Source organism: Lactuca serriola, chromosome 5, assembly GCF_051521515.1.
Source record: "Lactuca serriola cultivar US96UC23 chromosome 5, Lser_US96UC23_V15, whole genome shotgun sequence".
Lineage (NCBI taxonomy): Eukaryota > Viridiplantae > Streptophyta > Magnoliopsida > Asterales > Asteraceae > Lactuca > Lactuca serriola.
In genome coordinates, this window is record NC_136412.1 from 318,740,317 (window position 1) to 318,763,809 (window position 23,493).

General features: G+C 31.2%; 1 protein-coding gene across 1 annotated transcript; it reads left to right on the forward strand.

The window, feature by feature from the left end:
* The first annotated feature begins 17,726 nt into the window (after positions 1 to 17,726).
* LOC145050881 (protein FAR1-RELATED SEQUENCE 5-like) lies at positions 17,727 to 21,158 on the forward strand. Its single transcript, XM_078999071.1, has 8 exons — positions 17,727 to 17,859; positions 17,966 to 18,040; positions 18,152 to 18,205; positions 18,321 to 19,119; positions 19,200 to 19,458; positions 19,813 to 20,454; positions 20,554 to 20,803; positions 20,887 to 21,158. Exons 1-8 carry the CDS (start codon positions 17,727 to 17,729, stop codon positions 21,156 to 21,158), a joined length of 2,484 nt encoding a protein of 827 aa, XP_078855197.1.
* Positions 21,159 to 23,493: the final 2,335 nt, after the last annotated feature.

Here is a 23,493-nt window from a genome sequence, read left to right on the forward strand (position 1 = left end):
CTAGGAGAGTTCGAAACATCTTACAAAACATTTTGCAAATACTTTCATACAAATACAGACACTAATCTACTTATGATCTTACCAGCTTTAATTCTGATACTCGCTTTCAAAATAACTTGTATTCTCAGGTCACCAGTAGACAGGTATAGGTGCCAGGTTTTTGAGAAGATGGAGTTCGTTCAAGACTCGTTTTTTATCTGATATGTATTTTTGGTGTCTATATAACTTGACATAACACACCTATATAAAATTATATTATTAATGCAATGGATGATGTTGTTGCTTTTTTACTACTATTCATTGTTGTGATACTGTACATGACGTCCTCCGCCCCAGAACGTTTCCGCCGTTCATGGTTTTGGGGTGTGACAAAAATAGATGATTGATTAAGAATGATTCCCTCATTCTTAACCTTATATATATATATATATATAGAGAGAGAGAGAGTTTTCCGAGAACAAGTTTTAGACTGTTAGTTAAAAAAAATAGAGGGCTTGGATTTCCTATGGCAGTTTTGTAAATAACTGGAAAAAAATACATGGGGGTATCTAAGTTTTTTGACCCAGGGGTGTAATTGGCATTGAAATAATTCATCTCTAAATTTCTAAATGTAAGGAATCAAACTTCTAAACTCTCTCTCTCTCTCTCTCTCTCTCTCTCTCTCTCTCTCTCTCTCTTAAAAATCAATGGCACACCTACATATCTTCATCGATATCTCCCCTTCTCCTTCTGCCCAACCTTCTAATCACCACCCCCCATCCCTTCATCGTCCACCTCTAGAACTGTCGACTCCTAATCCACACTTCTTAATCTCCCATGGTGAATCCATGAACCAATAGATCAATCTCATTCTATACATCTGAAGTGGTTCCATATCTCCAATGATGTCATCGACTTTATTCTCACCACCTGTGTTAGATATCATTCACATCCTGCCTCCCTCCCACCTACGTCGACTATTAATAGTTGATTACGAATCAGACAAAAATCGATTCAACCGTGGATCACAGATGAAAAGTTGGTTGGGAATCGATTCTTCGAAATTGAAAGTCGATAGAGCTATAGTAACGAAATAGAACAAATATTCTTTCACCGCCTTGTTCTAAATGAAATCATCTATGATGTTGATCATCTAGACTGAAATAACAAGACACCAGTTAACTCATCACCATGGTGAAACGTTATCAAAAGTTAAGCCACCTGTTTGATCTCCATGATTCCTTTGATTTTGTTGTTACTTGTATTATTAATATTGGGTTTTTGTTGTACTTTCTATTTCTAATGTCATCATAATTTCCAAATCTGTTGTGCTCTTTTTAGTTTTCCTCCCCTAAAAAACTATAATATAGTTTATATGTTCCATTTTTTCCATTTCTAATTTATCTAGTCTTTTTATGATAGAGTATATGTGTTTAGGTGCTTGTTGTGAACATTTCCTTTAGTTTTGAAGCAAGTTAGCATTCTATGATATGTTTACCTCAATACATAGGTTATGTCATTTGTTTCTTGCAATGAATACCATCATTTACCAAGTATTTCATTTATTATGTCATCATCTGTAGTTGACTGATTATGTTAATTATGCTATGGATATATTTTAGGCATACTATGAGATTATTATTGAATTTTTTTATAGCCTATAAAAATGATGTGTTTTTGTTACTCTTCGAATTCTGGTTGAGATGCAATGTATTGGAAACTGGTAATTTTGTTTTCTAGAATTCTTTTACAATGATTGATAAGTAAATGTTTACAGGAAGTTCAGATTTGATGAGTTTTGTAAGAGTGAAACAAGATCTGTAGATTTGGGTATGAAAGACAACTTTGTAACCAATACATATCCGAATGCATCATAATATGTAAGTTTCTTTTAGGACTTTGTCTAAATACTCCATGTTCACCATCAATCTTGAACTTGTGATTTTGTTGGAATAAGAGATTTAAGGTGGTTATTTTGCAACAAGATTACTAGTATAATGACTAGTATCTATTTTTTCTTCATGCATCATAATATGTAAGTTTCTTTTAGGACTTCTACCAACTAGAATGTTCAATTAGCAATGAAGTTACAAATATGGTTGTTAAAAGAACTTCCTTATTTGTTTTTGTATTGTTGATGTTCTTTAGAACAGGTTTTTAGTGTTTGATGTGCTAAATCACATGTAGTTCACATATGAATCACATGTAATTCACATATGAATTACATGTGATTCACATGTAAATCACATCTTATTCACATATTAATCACATGTAAATCACAAGTGAATCATATATGAATTATATGTTATTCACATGTAAATCACAAGTGAATCACATGTGGATTACGTCTATATGCACACATGCATTCCATGTGAGCATTCTTCGTTAACTTTTCTTGTGACTTTCACATTTAAATCTTAAAAGATACAATCACATGTGAATATCACATTATATAATTGTTGTACTAGTGTCTAAGTCCATAACTATTTTGGTATGTACTTGACCCGATGGTGCATGGTCCTTTTGGGTTGCCTTCACCAAAGCAACTTGATTGGAGAAATAAATAAAGAGAGAGAGGTTATTATGATTTATTAATATGTTATAAGAATAATATATTAAAGGAAAAATCATATTTGTTTAATTAATATTGGTCAATAATTAATTAAGAATTAATTATGTGATCAAGTGTAATTAATTAAACTAGAGGGGCTGAATTGTAATTATGTGATAGTTACAAAATAAGGTAAGGATTATCTTATATATATGGTGAACGAATTTGAGGTGATAATCACTTAGAATTCGACTAGGATAAGGGTTTCTAAGAGTTATCTTATGGGTTGCTTGGTGGACAAGCAACTAGATAAGGATAAGGACTGAAAACCTAATCCCAACCCTATATAAAGACCCCTAAGGCCTTAGAATTCGTGTACTTCTTCCCAAGAGGATCTAAGGACGAATTCTAACCTCCCTCCTCTCTCTTTATACCTTCTCCACTTGCTTATGGTGTTTGTAAGCCATTAGAGGAGTGACACTTGTGACTCTCAGTTTTCCAAGGTCAATTCAAGGAGGAATTGGATTGTTATTGCTATATAACAATCAAGGTATGTTCTTAAACCTATTTACATGTGAATTCTGATTTCCATATGCTAGAATTAGGGTTCAAAGTCTTGGATTCAAAGTATGTACAATAGAGGAACCTAGATCCGAGCTTTAGGGTTTGTATGAGCACATAGGATGTCTTATGACATAAACCCATCAGTGGTATCAGAGCCATGATTGGTTTCTATTGTATTGATGCTTGATATATCTGAAAAATTCGATTTTTGGTGTTTTGGAGGCTGGACTCGCCGAGTCCTTAGCTGAACTTGCCGAGTCCAAGGTGACTCGACGAGTCCAAGCCTGACTCGACGAGTCAGCTCGTCAGATGGAGGGTACTTCGGGATTTCTTGCTGTTTTTGCTTATGGATAGTTACCTTATCATGTTAGATCAATATTAATCCGATTATATGATATATTTGACTATATTTTTGATCTAATTGAAGATATTTATCAATTAATAAGATAATTGTTTCCTTATAAGATAATTGATTAATTATTTTGAGTAATTTGATAAATTGTTTTGCAAGAAATCATTAAATAAATCAAATATGGATAATTATGTGATTAAATGTTAATTTGAATTATTTGTTATTTGATCCTTGTAGTTATGAAAAATTTCATATTTTGCCCTTTAGGTTTTATAGTTTAAATTTGAACCCAAAAAGTTTTGTTGTTTTGAAATTTAAATAGTTGAAACCCTAATGTTTTGAAAAAGGTTTCAAAACTTGCCCTCAAGTTTTGGAATTTAAATTTTTGATTAAAAAGTTTAATTTTGATGTATATTTAAATTCTAAACCCCAATGTTTTGAAATGTTTCAAAATTTGCCCTCAAGTTTTGGAATTTAAAAGTTAATTAGGAATGTTAATTTCTAAAACACTAGTTTTGAAAAGTTCAAATACACCCTTATGGTTTTATTAATTAAGGTGTATAATTAAAAGAGATTTAATAAATCCATAAAAGTTTAGGTTAACCATTTAATTAAAAGTATAATTGTTATAGTTAACCACATAGTATTTTAAAAGTTATAAAATACACCCTATACTATATATAACATTAAAAGTCTAACATTATATATATGTATAACTAAAGGTCAGTCTTACCGTTAGTAGGCCTCATTCACGAAGCTAGTCTATAAGGGGTGTTTAAGGAAATTGCCTATAAAATGGCGATTGAATGGGTATCCACTCTTACCCACCGCACTCTTGACTAGTGGAGAGTCGTTAGCCGAACGGGTAGGATAGGACGAAACCTTCCATTATAAGTATAATGAATTACTAAAGTAACTAAATGTTTTCATAAAATTCCCAATCTTAGTTACTTAGGCAAAAGTGAATTGATGCAATTCCATGAAATTACACTTTGTGCCCTTGGGAAGACGTTAGTGGAGCGTGTGTGGTTAACCGGCACACTAAATGGTTCTAAGCAAAGGTAGCAAAGGGTGACTCAATGTTTGTCATAGTTCGGTGGAGCGTGTGTGGATTACCGGCACATCGAATAGGTGACTGTAACATGTGAGGGCACCATGTAAGTTTGCATGGTTATTCACACCCGCTTTGTGATCCTCGGCATCCCAGTCACAAACAAGAGGGGCATATCGAGATATAAACATGCCATTGAAAGTTCAATGTATCTCAAAGGATCTAGGAGTTTTCATAGATTTAAAACTTAAATTTCTTTTTCGTTATTCATGGTGGAAATTAGTGAATCGTCATTCACTTACCTTCAAATATTCTGCAACTAGATTACGGCATCCCTTTTCTAGGTTGTAGCGTATTGTGTTGGGTCCTAGCCTTAGTATCTCATTTGGGTGATTTACTAAGGACTCAATTGATCAACTAACTTGAATTCGTTTTCTCCCGTTTTGAAGATGTCAAAGTTTGACAACTATGGTCTTCTCAAATCCCGTGGAACAAGCATTCCACATGAAGATGATATTCCACGATTCGATCAACGAACAAGAGATCATACTTCACTTCCTCCTCCTCCTCCAATTATTCTCCCTAACCCACAAGTACGAAGGCTTGAAAATTTCAAGATCACTCAAGCCCTTTTGGCAAGTAAACATAAAGAAGGAAAGTCGGTGTGTGCACACGTCCTAGGGATGAAGTCACACATTGATAGGTTAAGAATGTTGGGATCCGTTGTTTGTGAGGAAATGGTTGTTGGTTGGGTTCTTCAGTCACTTCCTAACTCATATAGTGAGTTCGTAAGAGAGTACTATATGATGAACTACGACGTGACCCTTATAGATCTCACCTATATGCTTATTGCTGTTGAATCAGAAATGATTTGGCGCAATAGAAAAGCAAAGTTGATTAGTGAATCTGCCTTCGAGACCTCTATGGATATAGACAATGGCAACGAAAGACATGCTATGATCGAAAAGTTTGATCACAAGAGAAAGGCAATGTCTGAAGTAGTTCCATGTCATGTTCCAAAAGAGTCAATTTGTTTTTATTGCCAAGAGAAAGGGCATTGGAGACGAAGCTTCCTTATTTACCTAAGAGATCTAAGAGATGGGAGAGTCGAAACGTATGGCTCTAATTTAGGTAAAATCCATTGACTAACTCTTTTAAGCTCCTATTCTAGATTCTCAATACATAATGTGATAAGATTACAATTAATGTTTTGTAGGATCGAAGAAAAGAAAGGAAGCTTAAGGGAAGAAGTGAGCAGAATCTAACCGTGAAAGAATGGATTTCGATCGCAATTCTCGAAGATTAGATTCTTGAGCTACTACTTAGAGTTAGAATTAGATTGCTAAGAAAGATGTATTAGCATAAGTTTTTCAATGAGTTGCATTGTAAGGACAAATTTTTCCGCAATAAAATAAATTTTGACTTTAAATTTTATTTATTTATCCTTGCAATGGCGAGTATGAAAAATTGATGTTAAAATGTTTCTATTATTAGCAATAATGGATTTGGTTCTTATTATGTTATTTATGGAAAGTCAACAATTTACCAAATAAGGAGAGTTTCTCATCGCCCAAAGTTTCAATTGGACAGAAATTTGGAATCACGTAACTTGGTTGCACGATGAATGGGAAAGCTCATATTTGATAATTAGACTAATTCATTGACAAAGTGTCAAGTGAAGGACTAGGAGATCGAATACACAAAGTTGCGTGTTGATCAAGTCCATCATAAGAGTAACAAAGATATTCGTCATGATTTACTAAATGTTTAGTAAATATGATTATACTTACAAGATTAAGTGTAATTCTGAATTGATTAAAGGGTTTAGATCAATAGCAGAACGAATAAGAAGAATCAAGTAGGTAGAAAGATAAAAGGTTCTCCATTCAAAGAAGAAGGGAGAGTACCTTTTATGCTTTATGATAGGTCTTAATGATTAAGAACCACATCTCAATTGATCTTCTAAGTGAGTCTTAGTACAATTGTATGTCTAAGAAGAGGAATCAAGAATTGAAGAAATGGTTAAATCAATAAGTCAATCATACTTCGTTCCAATAACAAGTCTTAAAGTTAAGATTGTGACATTGAGTGAAAGGTATTAAGAAGGTTTGTAACTTTCATTAAATGTGGAAAGTTGTGATGTCTTGGATAAGACAAAGACCAACTAGGACCAATTTATGAAGTGTTTTGATAAAAGCTACACTAACTCTTGAATATTTGTTTGTCAAGAAATGGTTTTTGACAAGAGAATCTTATATGTCAAGGAGTCAGTGGGAGTCTTAATGGTCTTGAAAGGTTTCAAGAACAAATCAAATAAACCTTATCGATCATCACTAGCACACGAGTTGAGGTTTACAACCTATCGTGATGACATTATTTTGATTCTGTGCCAATCCAATCGAGTTAATTATGCATGAGAGTTCTATGAGTTCTCATTTTGAACGCATAAAAGGCAAAGCACCTTAATCAATGAAAGGTACATTGATAAGAAAAGGTGAGCTGCTTAACTACTTGGAAGACATGGTGGGCAGCTGTGCTACCATAAGACAAGAAATCAAGATTAAGAAAGTTCGGTCCATATGAGTTTGAATTTGTCGTAAACTTTAGTTTTAACAAATTCACATGGATAGGAACACATACACCGCTCAAATCTAAGTGTCATAAGATTTCCTCCTTCATGAAAATGATTGTGAAGAAATACTTTCACTAAGAGAGATTTTAAGAAGATAGTGATTGTAAAATTGCATTCTCAAATTCAATCATGGTTACGGCATCCCTTTCCATAATTTGAATTTTGAGGTTTGGCAATTAGTCTTAATTGTTTAGACACACATATGAACTATCAAATGCAAAGGTGTATAAGTTCAAAAAGCATTGATAAAGGATTATCAAAGCACTAAGTATTAGAAACATGAACTTAAGAAATTCAATAAGTATTGTCTTTCTGGAAGTTGAGATGTTTATGAATACATGTCGAAGCTAGTGGGAGCATAAGTGTTATGTTTTATAATAATCATCATGATAGTGGGAGCATAAAAGTTATGATTGTATGATTATTAAGAAAAGTATTGCAAGGTTAGCAATATTAATTATAGAAAACAAGAGTCATACTTTGCAAAGTTGTAAGAGTTGAAAGGCTTGTTTTGCTATAATTAAGGGAGAGAATATTATGCTTCATTTCGATTATGATTATGGCATCCCTTTTCACAATTCGAATTTTGAGAACATAGCAAATAAAACATTATGTGTCGTGTCCCATACGCTTCGGGTATAGGATCGATTGCAAATGCTTAATGTTTAAACATTCTAAAATTTTCCAAATGTCGAGCGCATTTAGAGGGAAAAGGGACTAGAATTGGTTTTGACTAAAAACAATGAAACAACTATCAAAGGACAACCCAAAGTTTGACGAGGATTGGTCGCTTGTGAATAGTTGGAAGTATAGTATTGGAAAATATGGAAATGTTTCCATATTGGATGGACCATATCGACATCATTACGAATAGATAAGATTCTATTAAGAATGAGTTGTCATATGGAACATATGGAAGTGTGTCCATATTGGGAATTGAATATTGAGAAATCTATGACTAGATTAGAAACTTCTATGCAAAAGGATGTTCAAAGAATGTACTTTGAGTGAGAGACATCACATCTATGGAATTGTCTTGTAACAATCTTCGATAGAGGACTTTGTAATATCATTGGCAATAGTCTTTGTGACTTTGGTGCAGTGACATTACGAAAGGATAGTTGCATAGAATGTTAGAATCTAGCATATTCTATAAGTAGCAAGGATTTGATATTCTTTCACTTATGGAAAAGGATTTGGAGTTGTGAAATGAGAATGATTAGAAATGTGTTCAATGTGATCTATTTCACAAAGTAAGAACCATAGGTAAACATTGTGTGCATGCTAGGAGCATGGGACAAGTGTTGGAATTCAAGTAAGAAGTTGATTAACCGAAACGACAAATAATGAGTAATCAATATGGTGATAAATAAAAGGTGTTTTATTTATACTCAAAGGTTTGAGGCCATATGGGATTAGTATTATTCTTGTGTTTCACATTTGCATGTTTTGACTTCCAGAATAATTGAGTTTATTAACAATAATCAAATTATTCAAACGGGCCACAGTTGTTCATATGTTGGAAGTAGATATGAAAGAAGACTGTCGTGAATTGGTGTGTGGATTGTCTAAAGAGGTATTAGACATAAGCAAATGTTTGCTGCAACGTTCATGAGTGCTTATGAATATGATTTGAGCATTGGATTAAACCCACGCTCACTTGGATCACTCCATGAATAGTATTACGAATGATTGGTGAGACGATAACATCTTATATTCTTGAAACCGAGATGTGTGAGTTGTATCTTGCGAATCGGTTGCATGTTGATAATATGTAAACGCACCAGTAACTTGGTGTTATAAAACATATTGTTGTGTGTGATTTGGTTAGTGAGTGCAAGCAAGCATTGTATCAAAGTTTATCCATTCCTTTTATTCAAAGTAGAATAAAAGCGATATCTTTGGGCCCCTCGATGGTTTAGTGATGACAAACGTAAATGCTCGGCCGGGCTAGGGCTAATTTGATTTGTTCAATTAGTCAGTCGTCATAAATCAGAAATCGAGAAGTAGTACAAAGAGAATGATTTGAAATCATATCTCATATGATATCTAGAATGGAGGAATATATGATCCCTTATCTAAGGACACGCGTATTTGATATGATCAGAGTTGACAGCGGCTTTGGAAAGCTACGATTGCAGATCGGGATCCGAAGTCATACGCAGAATAGTTGTTAGACTTATCCAAGTGGGAGACTGTTGGACTAGTGTCTAAGTCCATAACTATTTTGGTATGTACTTGACCCGATGGTGCATGGTCCTTTTGGGTTGCCTTCACCAAAGCAACTTGATTGGAGAAATAAATAAAGAGAGAGAGGTTATTATGATTTATTAATATGTTATAAGAATAATATATTATAGGAAAAATCATATTTGTTTAATTAATATTGGTCAATAATTAATTAAGAATTAATTATGTGATCAAGTGTAATTAATTAAACTAGAGGGGCTGAATTGTAATTATGTGATAGTTACAAAATAAGGTAAGGATTATCTTATATATATGGTGAACGAATTTGAGGTGATAATCACTTAGAATTCGACTAGGATAAGGGTTTCTAAGAGTTATCGTATGGGTTGCTTGGTGGACAAGCAACTAGATAAGGATAAGGACTGAAAACCTAATCCCAACCCTATATAAAGACCCCTAAGGCCTTAGAATTCGTGTACTTCTTCCCAAAAGGATCTAAGGACGAATTCTAACCTCCCTCCTCTCTCTTTATACCTTCTCCACTTGCTTATGGTGTTTGTAAGCCATTAGAGGAGTGACACTTGTGACTCTCAGTTTTCCAAGGTCAATTCAAGGAGGAATTGGATTGTTATTGCTATATAACAATCAAGGTATGTTCTTAAACCTATTTACATGTGAATTCTGATTTCCATATGCTAGAATTAGGGTTCAAAGTCTTGGATTCAAAGTATGTACAATAGAGGAACCTAGATCCGAGCTTTAGGGTTTGTATGAGCACATAGGATGTCTTATGACATAAACCCATCAATAATCACATGTGAATCTTATGTACTTATGTGAGTGTTCTTGCATTAATCAATTTTTTTTAATTTTCTTGTAGATTTGGAAGAATTTATAGAAATTATTGAATAGGTGAAAAGTAATAAATTAAAGAAAATAGGGAAATCTTGACACAAAGTCATGAAAATGCTTTGAAATCTTGTAGCAATTTTTTTGTTTTTTATATTTTATTTTGTATCGAATAAAATACTTGTACAATTGTATTAATAAATTAGTAAAAAAAATTGGTTTTTTGATGATTTACTTACGAATATTTTAGTATAAGGATTATGCATATAAAATATAAAAAATATGCATATATATCTAAAACGTTGATTTTTTTTGTTAAAAAAAGTTATAGTTTTTTTCAAAAAAATATTTCAGTTTTTTTTTTAATTTACTTGTTTTTAAAATTTTACAATTTAAAAAAAATTGTGGTTTTTGAAAAAGTTTAAAAAAATCTGCATTTTTTTTTAAAAAATAAAAAATTATTATTTTTTTTTAAATCCAAAAATATGATTTGTTATGTTAATTTTTAGACATTTTTATTAATATTTCAAATAACACAAAAAATTAAAACATGAAATGAGATTGTAATATGACAATCATGCCCTTAATGAGTTAATTTTGATTTAACGTTCCACTTTTAGTTCTTGGGTTCTCAAGAAACTATGAGTTTTCAATGAATCTCATCCATGTGTATAGTTTCAGGCAGTAGGGAGTAGGCTACATCATATGAACACATAGTTCATCAACTATAGGTTATGAGCCTATCTGTGTTCCACTAGGTTGTCTAGAATAGGCAGTGGTCATCACTTATACTCTGTTAAATAGCTACATCGTTAGTAAACTAGTACTATTTAAAGTTGTAGCTTATTATCATCATTTTCATCTCTCATCACCCATTACTCTCGTCATCTATCATATTTCATCACCCATCACTACCCAATATTGTAAGTATAAAAATAAATGTACGGTAGGATTCATATAAAGATCATCTTATATTATTTCTTCTAACACATAACATTTTAATCACAAATAATAAGCACATATAACATTTAATTATATAAATACTTCATATCTATGTATAAGACGAAAATAACTATACTCTCACAAGTTAGAAAGTGGATGACTTGTGATTTGAGCAGCACTTCGCCTTAGCACTTAGCTTTTCCTTTGATGTGGCCTAGGTATCAATGTCACTAAGTCTTAGTATATATTCCTCGTGACGAATGATAGTATAGAATCCGCAACAATCTCAATGTCTACATCAAGATTTATCAAGTAAGGAATAACCAGGTAGGATTATATTAGAGGTATGGTTTAGTTGGTATACAAACTATATTGTTTGGAAATCCCACTTTAAACACTTCTCTAGATCCAGCCTAGACATCACTTCCATAAGTAGGTCAATCACAAATATGACTTGGAAACATTGAAAAATCTTATTTTAACTTCATAACAAGGAATATGTATATATATATATATATATATATATATATATATATATATATATATATTATCCTAAATACCAAGAATTTTTGAGATTTATGGAAGAAATTTCCAAAGAAGGAATTATGGAAGGTGTGAGAAACAAATTAGGGGTGGCTACACATTGATATGGAAAAACGGGGAAGGTGTGTCGTGCCCTGGCTATGGTAAGCCACTCTCCTCATGACACGTGTTATTTGCAGGCTGGTTCGATGTGGCTAGCTTCTAGAAGAGCGCATGGCGCCTATGCGTGTGTGTCGTTGACAGGAAATTTTTAAAAATTCGTAACTTCTTCATACAAACTCCATTTTCGATGTTTTTTCTATCCACATGTAGCTCTCAAAGAGATCTACAACTTTCATTTAGACCCGGTCAGCTAATTTTCACTTAATTTTTAAAGTTATATTTTTAACAGACTTAAACTGTTAAAGTTCGTATAAAAATCATAACTTTCTCATACGATCTCCGTTCTTGACTGTCTTTATATCGACGGAATCCTATCGATGAGATCTTCGACTCTCGTTTAGATTATTTGTCCTAACAATCGACCGATTTCAAATTTGCTTTCTGTGTCGTACATTGTTACGCGGAAACTTTGAAAAATCAGAACTTCCTCTCACGAAGTCAGATTTAGGTTTTCCTTATATCTGTGGAATCACCAATTCGACTACTACAATTTCACCAAGATTTTTTTATCCTATATAATCATCTATTGAAAATGTTTTTTAATCGCTTATCGATAAATCTACAAAAAGGCTTATAATATGTAGTCTTCAACGCTCACGACTAATGATCTTTATTCGAGGGGTTAAATTATAATAGTCATTACTTATTATTTCTAAATTGTTTAGCGAGAAAGTTGCGAGCATTACAACGGACATATTTGCTGGTTACAATTGTTTAGCTTATTTTTTTAAAGTACTGTTAGCAAATAAAATAGAGACTTCACAAACTTATTATATATATATATATATATATATATATATATATATATATATATATATATATATATATATATATATATATATAGGGAAAAGTGAATATAACCTTAAGGGTATATAAGCTTAGGTACCCGAACTCATCATACTACATCGTTTTGTATCATATATATAAACTCTAATTGTCCAATATTCTTATAATTCAACTTCTAACTTGATTTACTTCTAATATTTTTATAAATTTCACATTTATCTTCCTATTACATAATTTCATTTTGAACTATAATATATATAGCCTATAAGGTGTTCGGCAAAAAGATGTGATGTAAAAGGAATATAATAGTGAAATTTTAAAAATCTTGAAAGTAAAACAAGTTAGGGATTAATGTTTAAGAACAATATAATGAATATATCAAACAAAACGATGTATTATGGTGGGTTTGGGTACCTAAGCTTATATACCCTTAAGGGTATATTCACTTTTCCCATATATATATATATATATATATATATATATATATATATATATATATATATATATATATTATATATATATATATATATATATATATATATATATATAAAGCATAGCAACCTTATGAACAGTACCTGACCAGGGTACTGTTCATGGGTTTAGCTTATCTCAAAATGGTGATTCCACAACCTCAAATACCTTTACTGCTCTTCTTGATTCTTCTTTTTCTTCTCTTCTGAATACGACCGCTAACAATCGGGATGAGGAGGAACATCAGCGGTGGATGTGGGAGGACCAACGGTCGATTGGAGAGGAACAAGGGTGGGAGGGTAGGGGAAAGTTTCTCTTGGATGAAATCAGGACTCTCAAACTTCAAATTGATCAGATACGTTTAATGGTATTTTACCTGAATTATTTAATTTGATTATAAAGATTGAATTCTTATTCCATTCTATTCATTGTTGGTTCTTTTTTTTCAATTTCAACATGTTTAAAGTTGAAAAACTTGTAACACAGAGGACATAATTGATTTGTATTTGTTGTCTTCACGTCATGGGAACAATAAAAAATATGAGTGTAGCTATTGATGGTTACGGTGCCGACCACCGGAGGGTGCAACAGTGGCATCCCACTGTCACAAACAATGGACGGAAATTGCCCAAGCAATATCACACTAAACGTATTAGATATCGAGGTAAGTTCTTCTATCCATACTTCAACACTCTGTTTGAACCGAAAAGGATAAATATTTAAAGAGTTTTGTTTGAATGAAGCTAAAAGCAGGAAAAGTTGGGCGTGAAGAATATGAAAAGACATAGACAATATCGGGGCAGGCGACTGCTTCAGTCATACCCCAGGAAGATGATTTAGTTATAAAGAGCCACATGATTTTCAGATTTGAAAGAAACTTTAATGATGCAGACCAACTGCTTGATAAAATTCTTGAACCATGTTTCTAATTTTTTTTTCAATCTGTTGTTCATGGTAACCTTAGTTTTGGGCATGACAAAATTTTTACCATGTTTATGATGATACTGCTTTTTGGTTGTGAAATGAAAATCAAGAAACTGAAAGATGGTTTGCTATTTGTGTTAATTGCACTTCATGTCAATGCATTTATAGAGAAAGCGGAACTCAAGTTGATCTATGTGACAAAGGATGCTAAATTTTTGATGATTAGGTTAATTCTCCATCCGAGAAGCCTTTTCTTTACTTTAATTTCTTGAATTCATCATTCTTAGGTCCTTAGTGTTGAATTTAGTTCTAAATTTAAGAAACTAAAAGGGAAAGCAGTTGATTTAGACAACAGTGGGTTTCTAATCTTTAAGGTTTAGGAATTTAAAAAACTAAAGATCATGTTTTTCATGTGTTTACAAAATTTTAAGTTAAAGTTCTCTAAGTTTTTCAGCGTCAGCTTCACAAGCTACTATTCATGAACCCAAAAATCCACAATTTAATGAAGAAAGATGTAATTTTTAAACTTATTTAGGCAGCGGATGCTATGAAGGAAGCAAAAAATGTGATTTGGAGGAGTGCAAATCTGACCAATTGGTATAAGACTAATTTATTTTCCAGATATACCATATTCATAACTAGATTGAAAATGGAATTTATGTGTGAATGTTTGCAACCAAGAAGTAATGGTCCCACATTTAATTGTCCATTTTGACACAACTTCTCATAGGCACTATTGGTCAAGGGGTAAAGCATGGAATGTTGATGCAAAAAAATTTGTTTGTCATCTCAATACAGCTGCAGCATTTCTAAGGCTTATGCCTAATATCGTAATATTATTATAGCATTTATTATTATTTTTTGTTTCAAAATGCCAAATTCTCTTCATTTTTTATTGTTTAATCTTTTTGTATACTTCTATAGCAGTCTTCTTGGTCTAAAATGTAGCCCTGTTGAACTACTTTTTGTCACTGTATCACCATCCAAAAGGTAGTATCTGCTGACTATATTGTTTATGATTTGCACCAAGTTTCCAAAAATCCCACCTCTTACTTCAAATATTATCTAGAGTATAACAGTTGTATGAAAACTATTTTATAATCCAACTAATGGCACATTTGTTGTAACATGACAACAACATTTACCAAAGTTTAAAAACTCATTTTTGTTGTAGGAATGACACAAATTATATTAGATAAATTGGGGTTCACATCATTAACTGTATGGAACATGACGACATAGAAGTTAATGGTATGTACTTATATATATATATATATATATATATATATATATATATATATATATATATATATATATATATATATATATATATATAGAAGTAGGTTCAAATGTTTCTCACATCTATTGTGTGCTAGAATGTACCAATAAGAATTGAGTAAACATTAAATGTATATTAAATGATATCCATATTTATAATTCCTTTTTATCGAAACTAATTTAATTCGTCATTAATGTCAATAATAATATTCTTTCAGAATCAATTCATATATAAAATAATAAGAGTGTATTCTAGGAGAACGACAGTATATTCTACTAGAATACACACTTATTCTTCATATTTCATACAACTTTATTGTATTTTAAGTTAGTGAGTCCTGAAATAATGTTAGTGTTGACATAAAAACCTAGATACGAATTCATTCTGAAAGAATGTTATTGCTGACATTAACGACGAATTTAATTAATTTCCATAAAGAGAAAATTATAATTATGGATATCATTTAATATACATACAATTATGGAAACCATTTAATATCTATCATTATTTAATTAAATAATAATATAATTTTACTAAATTCCTATTGGTGCATTCTAACACACAATAAATGTAAAAAACACTTTAACCTAGCCATATATATATATATATATATATATATATATATATATATATATATATATATATATATATATAGGGGATAGAGAATATACATTACAGTCTCATCTAAGTTTAGGTATTAAACATTTAAAATATGTCATTTTAACTTTGTACCTGGTTTGGTTTCACTTAATAAATATATCATCTTCGATAACATTTCTTTCTTTCATTATCGTTTTATCACCTCTGTTTTTTTTCCTCCATTATCGTTTATTACTTCACCCAAGTGAACATTACTTTTTTCCACTGTCATAAAGGGCAAAAATAATCAATATTCTTGCGTCCTTATTAAACCCTAAACCCTAAATCCTATTATGTCGATCTTGAATTTACATCTTCAAGTATTAATCGTGAATCCACTAACCGTAATCTTTATATAGTAAAACAATGTATTTTCAAGAGGTTTACTACCTAAGCTTAGGTGGGGCTGTAATTTATATATATATATATATATATATATATATATATATATATATATATATATATAGAGAGAGAGAGAGAGAGAGAGAGAGTTAGGTTCAAATGTTTTCAATAAGTATTGTGTGCCTAAATGCACCAATCACAATTTAGCAAATTATTAATTAATTTTTTTAATCCATAAGGGTAATTATGTAATCTTTCATTTTAATTCCTTATTTAATCTGGATCTTATCCCTTTATATTAGGCAATTTTTTTTGATTGATTTATTTATCTTTAATGTAATTTTCTCTATATAATTGATTTTAACGTCCGATCCACAAACACAGATCACAATTCTTGAATACATACTCTGCCGATCAATTTGTGTTACTCATTCGATGGATGTTCATTCTGGAAATCGGAACCAAGTATTGCTACATATTTACAAGCTTCTGTCAACGATAATACTGATTTTGTTTCAAACGTCCACCACACACCCTTTTATTGTTTTTATATATACAGATGTATTAAATCTGATAATCTTCCAGGTAAACGATGATCAAAATCCCGGGAAGGATTTGGGTAATGTCAATGATTCCAAGAATCCGGTGAATAAAGTTGTGAAGAAAATAAGAAGATGTAAAACATGCTTTGGAGTTGGTCATGATAGCAGGAATTGTCCTTCTGGATTGAAGAAATCATAGAACTACAAGAACTTCATCAAATTGGACGTTTTTAGATATTATTTAGTTTGATTTCAGTAAAATAAAAGTAATTTTTGATGAATTATATGGTATTATCAAGTTTCAGTTCAGTGTAATAAAGTTGTCGTTTGATGAATTCTATGTGTTTTTCTTTAAGTATTATGGTTAAAATTAATAAGATGTTCGTGTTCTATGATATATTTATGTGTTATATGATCATACAGGTTATCTTTCTAACAAAATATCAAAGCAGAGTCGAGTTAACAAAAGTTGTTAATGCGTGCATTGATTCGAGTTAACAAAAATTGATATGTTTTATAAGTCATACTTGCAATAGTATTCTGATAGAATTATTTCATTCTGATAACATGCAGAGTTTTGTAATGCATATTTATATATCATTCTAATAGAATACTTTCGTCAATAAAATATTCTGCAACTTTTCTTTAAAAAAATACATAATTTTATTGTGAAGTAGTTAATATAATGTAATGTTGGAATTTTTTATATTTGGAATGTGAATATAGTACCGTTTTCATGTTTTTCCCTTTATCATGTTTTTAAAAAAATCAAATCAGAATCATTTATTTTTATCAATGATCCCTAATATCAAGGCTTTTAATTTGCATAGAATCCGTTTTCATCCCTATCTAGTTTGTATGACATTTTTAAATATTTTGATTTTTCAACTAACAAAGCATAGACAAACACTCTCGGAATTTCTTAGCAATGGGCGATCAAGAACCAGATGTCAATAATCATATTTATGAGGAACATTATTTGGCTAGTGATGATGGCAATGGAATTGAAGATTTCGATTTTCCTGATAATGATACACTATATAATGACGGATTTCAAACAGGTAAAAGCAGTAATCCTAATTTAGGTTAGTTTTTTGATTTTTTGTTTAATTTTTCATTCTATTTTCAGATTTTATATTGTTAATACTTTCATTGCTGAACATACAGAGGACGCAAATAATGATGAAGACGAAAATCACTTTGTTGATGAAGATATAGAGGTTAATATTGATTACAATGAAGGTAATAAATTCAATTCAGGATACTGAAGTTGCTACAGAAAAAAGTTAATGCTTTCAGAATAATATTTATATAATTCTTTCAGAATGATTATGTATTTTCTATTTTAAACAGGACAACCACATGTTACTCATGAAGATACAGAGTTTAATATTGATTTCATTGAAGGTACCAATTTCAATTCAGAATTTTTTTTTATTTTTTACAGAAAAAATAAAATTGTGTCAGAATAAAAGTTATATAATTCTTTCATAATAATTTTGTATTTGCTATGTTTAAGCAGGACAACCACATGTTACTCATGATTATGTTTCTCCTGGTGGCACCTTGTATTGGACTCCGATTGTTTTAGACGACATCAAACCAAAAGTTTCATCAAAATTTAATTCATATGGTGAAGCAGAAACAATGTATAGAAAATATGCATTAGAATCTGGTTTTGATGTCATGCTTGGAAGAGTCCAAAAAATGAAAAATGGGATTATTACAAATAGACATCTTGTGTGCAATCGGGATGGTAATCCGAATACTAGTAAACTAGATACTCTAGATATCCAGCATAAGAAGACTCAAAGAAGGAAAGATCTATTTAGGAGGAATTGTAAAGCGAAGGTTGTTTTAGAAATAATTCCCAGTACTCTTACATATGTCGTGAGTGATTTTGTAGAGCGACATAATCATGAGTTGTTTAGCAAAGGCAATATGCACTTATCTCGTTCAAAAAGAAAACTTGATTATTCCCAAGAAATTTTCATTCATAATTTGTCAAAACAGAACATTAGTCCTGTAAAAGCACATAGACTGTATAGTGCTCTTCAGGTTGGTCCTTCGGTTCGGGGTGGATTGGTTACTAATTTCAAGAATTCTAGGAGGAATTTTAATTGTTACATAGGTGGGAGGGACGCAAAATTCCTTGTTGACAAGATGAATGATAGGAAGAAAAATGTCCCATCATTTACTTTTGAGTATAAAGTGTCGAACAAGAGATTGAATTCTTTATTCTGGGCTGACGAAACAGCAAAGTATAATTACAATTCATTCGGAGACGTTATATCACTCGATGCCACATTCAGCATGAATAAGTATTTATAACCTTTGATACTTTTCAATAAGAATTTCATTATTTCCATTTATGTAAACTAATATTTTAATTTTTAAATAGGTATGATATGGTTTTTGTACCGTTTACTGGTATTGACAATCACAAAAAATGTGTAACATTTGGTGCTGGTCTTTTAAGTAAAGAAGATGGAGTTTCTTATGAATGGTTGCTTAGAGCTTTTTTGAAAGCTTTTAGAAAACAACCTCAATTGGTTTTATCTGATCAAGATCCAGCTTTGAAAAAAGCTATAGATAAGCTTTTCCCATTGGCACATCATAGGTTATGTATGTGGCATATAACGAAGAAGTTGCCAAATAAGGTATGCATAAAAAGAATATTATTCTTATTTTTTTGGTATGATTCTACAATTGTGTTTCTCATATTCTGCCAGAATGTTTTGTTTTAAACAGAATCAATTGCATTAACTCTTAATTTTTCTTATCATTCTACAATTTCTTTTAAAATTCTGCATTCGTTATCTCATATTCTAACAGAATCAATTCATTCTAACAAACCCATTGTCTTTAACTCTTACTTTTTGTTATGATTATACAATTATATCATATTCTGACAGAATCAATTGGTTTAACTCTTACTTTTGTTCTGATTCTACAATTATTTTTCCACATTCTACCTTCATGATATCATATTCTAACATAATGAATATATATAGATTTTATCAATTGAAGATGCAATAACCAATCAAAAATTTCGAAAGCGTTTTCACTCTATAATTTGGAATTCTAAGCTGGAACCACATGAATTCGAGAATGTGTGGCGTCAGATGTTGGAGGAGTTTAAAATTACTGATAACACTTGGATGAATACAATGTATGGATTGCGAAAATCTTGGATCCCCGCATTTTTCAAGCACATTCCAATGTCTGGTCTTATGCGGACTACATCGCTGTCTGAAAGTCAGAATTGGTCATTCCAAACCACGACACTAACCGGTTCTTATCTTGTCATGTTTATGATGACATTTGAATCAGTTATGGAACGACAACGACATAACCAAATTCTCAATGATTTTAATACTGCCACCACTTTTCCTAAATTCATTACCCGTACTCCGTATGAACCTCATGCTTCAAATGTATATACACGAAAGATTTTTTATCAGGTTCAGAAGGAGATATCAAGATCTGAAGATAATTGTTTCCAAAAGAATGTGATATCTTCCAACGGTGTTGACACGATTATTGTTATGGAGAAAAGAAAGAACATAACTATTAGGCAAACAAATGATGTCGATGTTGATGACAAAGATGAGGAATACAATTACGATTGTCTTATAAGGGATACTGAATACACAGTATGTTTTTTTTCACATTAATTGTCATTTTATCATTTGCATTTAAACACTAAAAATTTACAACTTAATTATTCTCACTAATCATCTTATATTTTCCAGGTCACACACTCAACCAAAGATGGTTCGTTCAAATGTACTTGTATGCATTTTGAATATTTAGGTATCTTATGCAGACACATATTCTGTGTGTTTAAGTTTTATGGCATCGAACAAATTCCTGAAAAGTACATTTTGAAACGTTGGCATAGGGATGTCATTCCAACAGAATTACTGAAAAGACGCTTCAATAATTCTTTCGACGATTCTACTTCTGACATGACTGCTATTGATATTTTTTCAACTGTTGACCGTTGTGTGTCTTTTTTGAGCCACGATGGAGCAAAGTTAAAGTTATACCTCGACGAACATAATAAGTTGAAAAAAAATTCGTAGACGACTGTCCAAATCATGATCTACCGACCAGAGCAGATCATTTCAAGCAACTTTTAGGTGTGGTTGGTCCTGATGTAGAATCTGATGTTAATGACATTCAGAATCCTATAGATATTCGTAACAAAGGATGCGGTAGTCCTGGGAAAAGATTAAAATCTACAAAAGAGATGATTGAGAAGGAAATCTCGAAACCTAAGAGAAAATGTGCTACATGTGAACAGATGGTTCATCATGACAAAAGAAATTGTCCTCTAAAGAACACCAAGAAATAAGTTCCTTGTTTTTTTTTTTTTTTTGAGTTTATTAGAATGACATTTGATTTAATTCTATCGATTCACACTTATTGTTATCTTTTATGTCGTTCAATAAAGTATTCACTTTTATTACTATTGAGGATGACATTGTCAATCAACATAACAATATTTATATTTTCTTATTACTTAAAAATACTCATAAAACGTAATACAAAAATTCATTCCATCGACTGTATAAATTCATTATTTTCAAAAATTCTAATACAAAATTTCCATCGATTGTATAATTTACAGCAACATATACAACTTCTTTCAATCATTTTAAGATTGATTTTAATGTTAACAAAAATGTTTTATTATTTACTGTAATATACAAACGATACATGCAATTTGTAGATAAGAATTCATTATATTTATATTCTATTTCAGAATGACTACATAACGTATTCTACCAGAATCATAACAAATACTACCTTGCATCATCATCATATAATTTGTAAAAAAAAACATTCTAGTCACAATAGTCACAAAACATTATTAACCACAACATTGAATTATATTAACAAGATTATTAGAAACAAAAAAACATCAACACATGCATTAGTAATGTTAATTTGCATTATATGAAAACTACATTACTAACAAGAACCTTTGATTTTCACAATGCACAACATCATCATCCTAGAATTTAAACAACGCATCAAGACACCCATTATACAAAAATTAACATTCCATTATAACATATATCGAATACTACTGATAACATTACTTCATAACGTCTGTTAGACAATCTACTTTTTCAAACATCTAACATAAGGCAGAGTCATTTTCAACATTCAAAAAAACAAGTTCAGCTCATGACATATCAAAGTTTATCTGTCAACTTATTAAATACCACGCCAAATTCTTACCTACGACCCTTTGATTTTCTTTTTTTCTTCCTGTTTTCAGCTGACTCTCTTAGAAGCATATCTTGTTCCAAAATATCAAGCTTACGAAACGCTTCAAAATCTTTAACTATCATACTCTTGAACTTACCGAAATCAGATGTCAACAATCTTGCCATGTATTTCGTCCTTAGCTTAATTGTAGCACTCACATCAGCAGGCATTTTACCTGTAAGACCACACTCCCAACGCCCTTCATATTCCCCCATGTACGTTTCCATATGCCTCATGAGGTATATTCCACATTCTGTTCCAGCTTTTTCGACTAGCCAAGATATGTTCATCACACGTGCTGCTTTAAAAGTTAACGTTTTTGCCATTGGATGATGTTGTGATGTCAAGTAGTTGCAAAACAGTTTTTTCTGGCATTAATTACAACAGATACATATAAAATACTCTTATAATATTCCTTAGAATGGAAAACTATTAATCAGAAATTTATTGATTATCTTACCACCAGGTTTGGTATCATGCCATACTTTCTTTCCAAAGTTTCTGTTCTCTTCACATGATCTACTATGTAGTACAAACTTGATCTCAGATCAAAGATGAGTAAGTAATACTTTCCATCATCAACTATTGGGAAGAAAACCTTGTACACATTAAAAGAAGAGGTTAAGTTAATATTAATTGATGCCACAAATATTATATTTATAAAATAATCTTACAAGTGCAACATCTCTAAAGCTTGGCTTCACATCAAATTTCTTAGTGTAGATTCGCAATAAAGTAGCAAAAAGCCTACATTTCATATCTTCCAACTTTAGCTCATTCAATATATCTTCTGTCTGAAAAACCCCAACTCAACATCAATATTAATTCTACAGAAATAAATTTGAATTATAAATTTTTTTACAAAATAAATTCATACCACAATAGTTGTATCGAAGAAAAATCTCGAAAGCGATGATTCATCCTTGTAGTTCTCCATTTTATTTAAAAACGCAGCCCAACAATCAATTATTTTAAAATGCAAAAACATTCCATGATTAAATTGATATGCAAAACCCTGGTGCAGCAAATGACCTGTTCCAATGTCCCAAATCTCATCCCTGTGAAAAAAAATATGTATAACATCAATCTTAATACATTCATTTTAAAATTATAGAAATATAATAGGTGACACATATATAAACATATATATATATATATATATATAAATACAGACCCGTCATCTCTTGTAGATGCAAAAACTGAATTGCATATCCATGTTTCATCCTTAGACAGTTTTTCCCCAACCTTAACAATTCTTTCAATATAGGGTGAATGAAATACTTTTGCTTTTTTAGGAATACATTTTTCCCTTTTGTCATTATCATCATATCCTCCAGCATTATCAACAGCTTCTCCTAAATTTCTTCCTACCAGATTATCCCCACTAATTACTGACATTCGCTTTTTCTTTT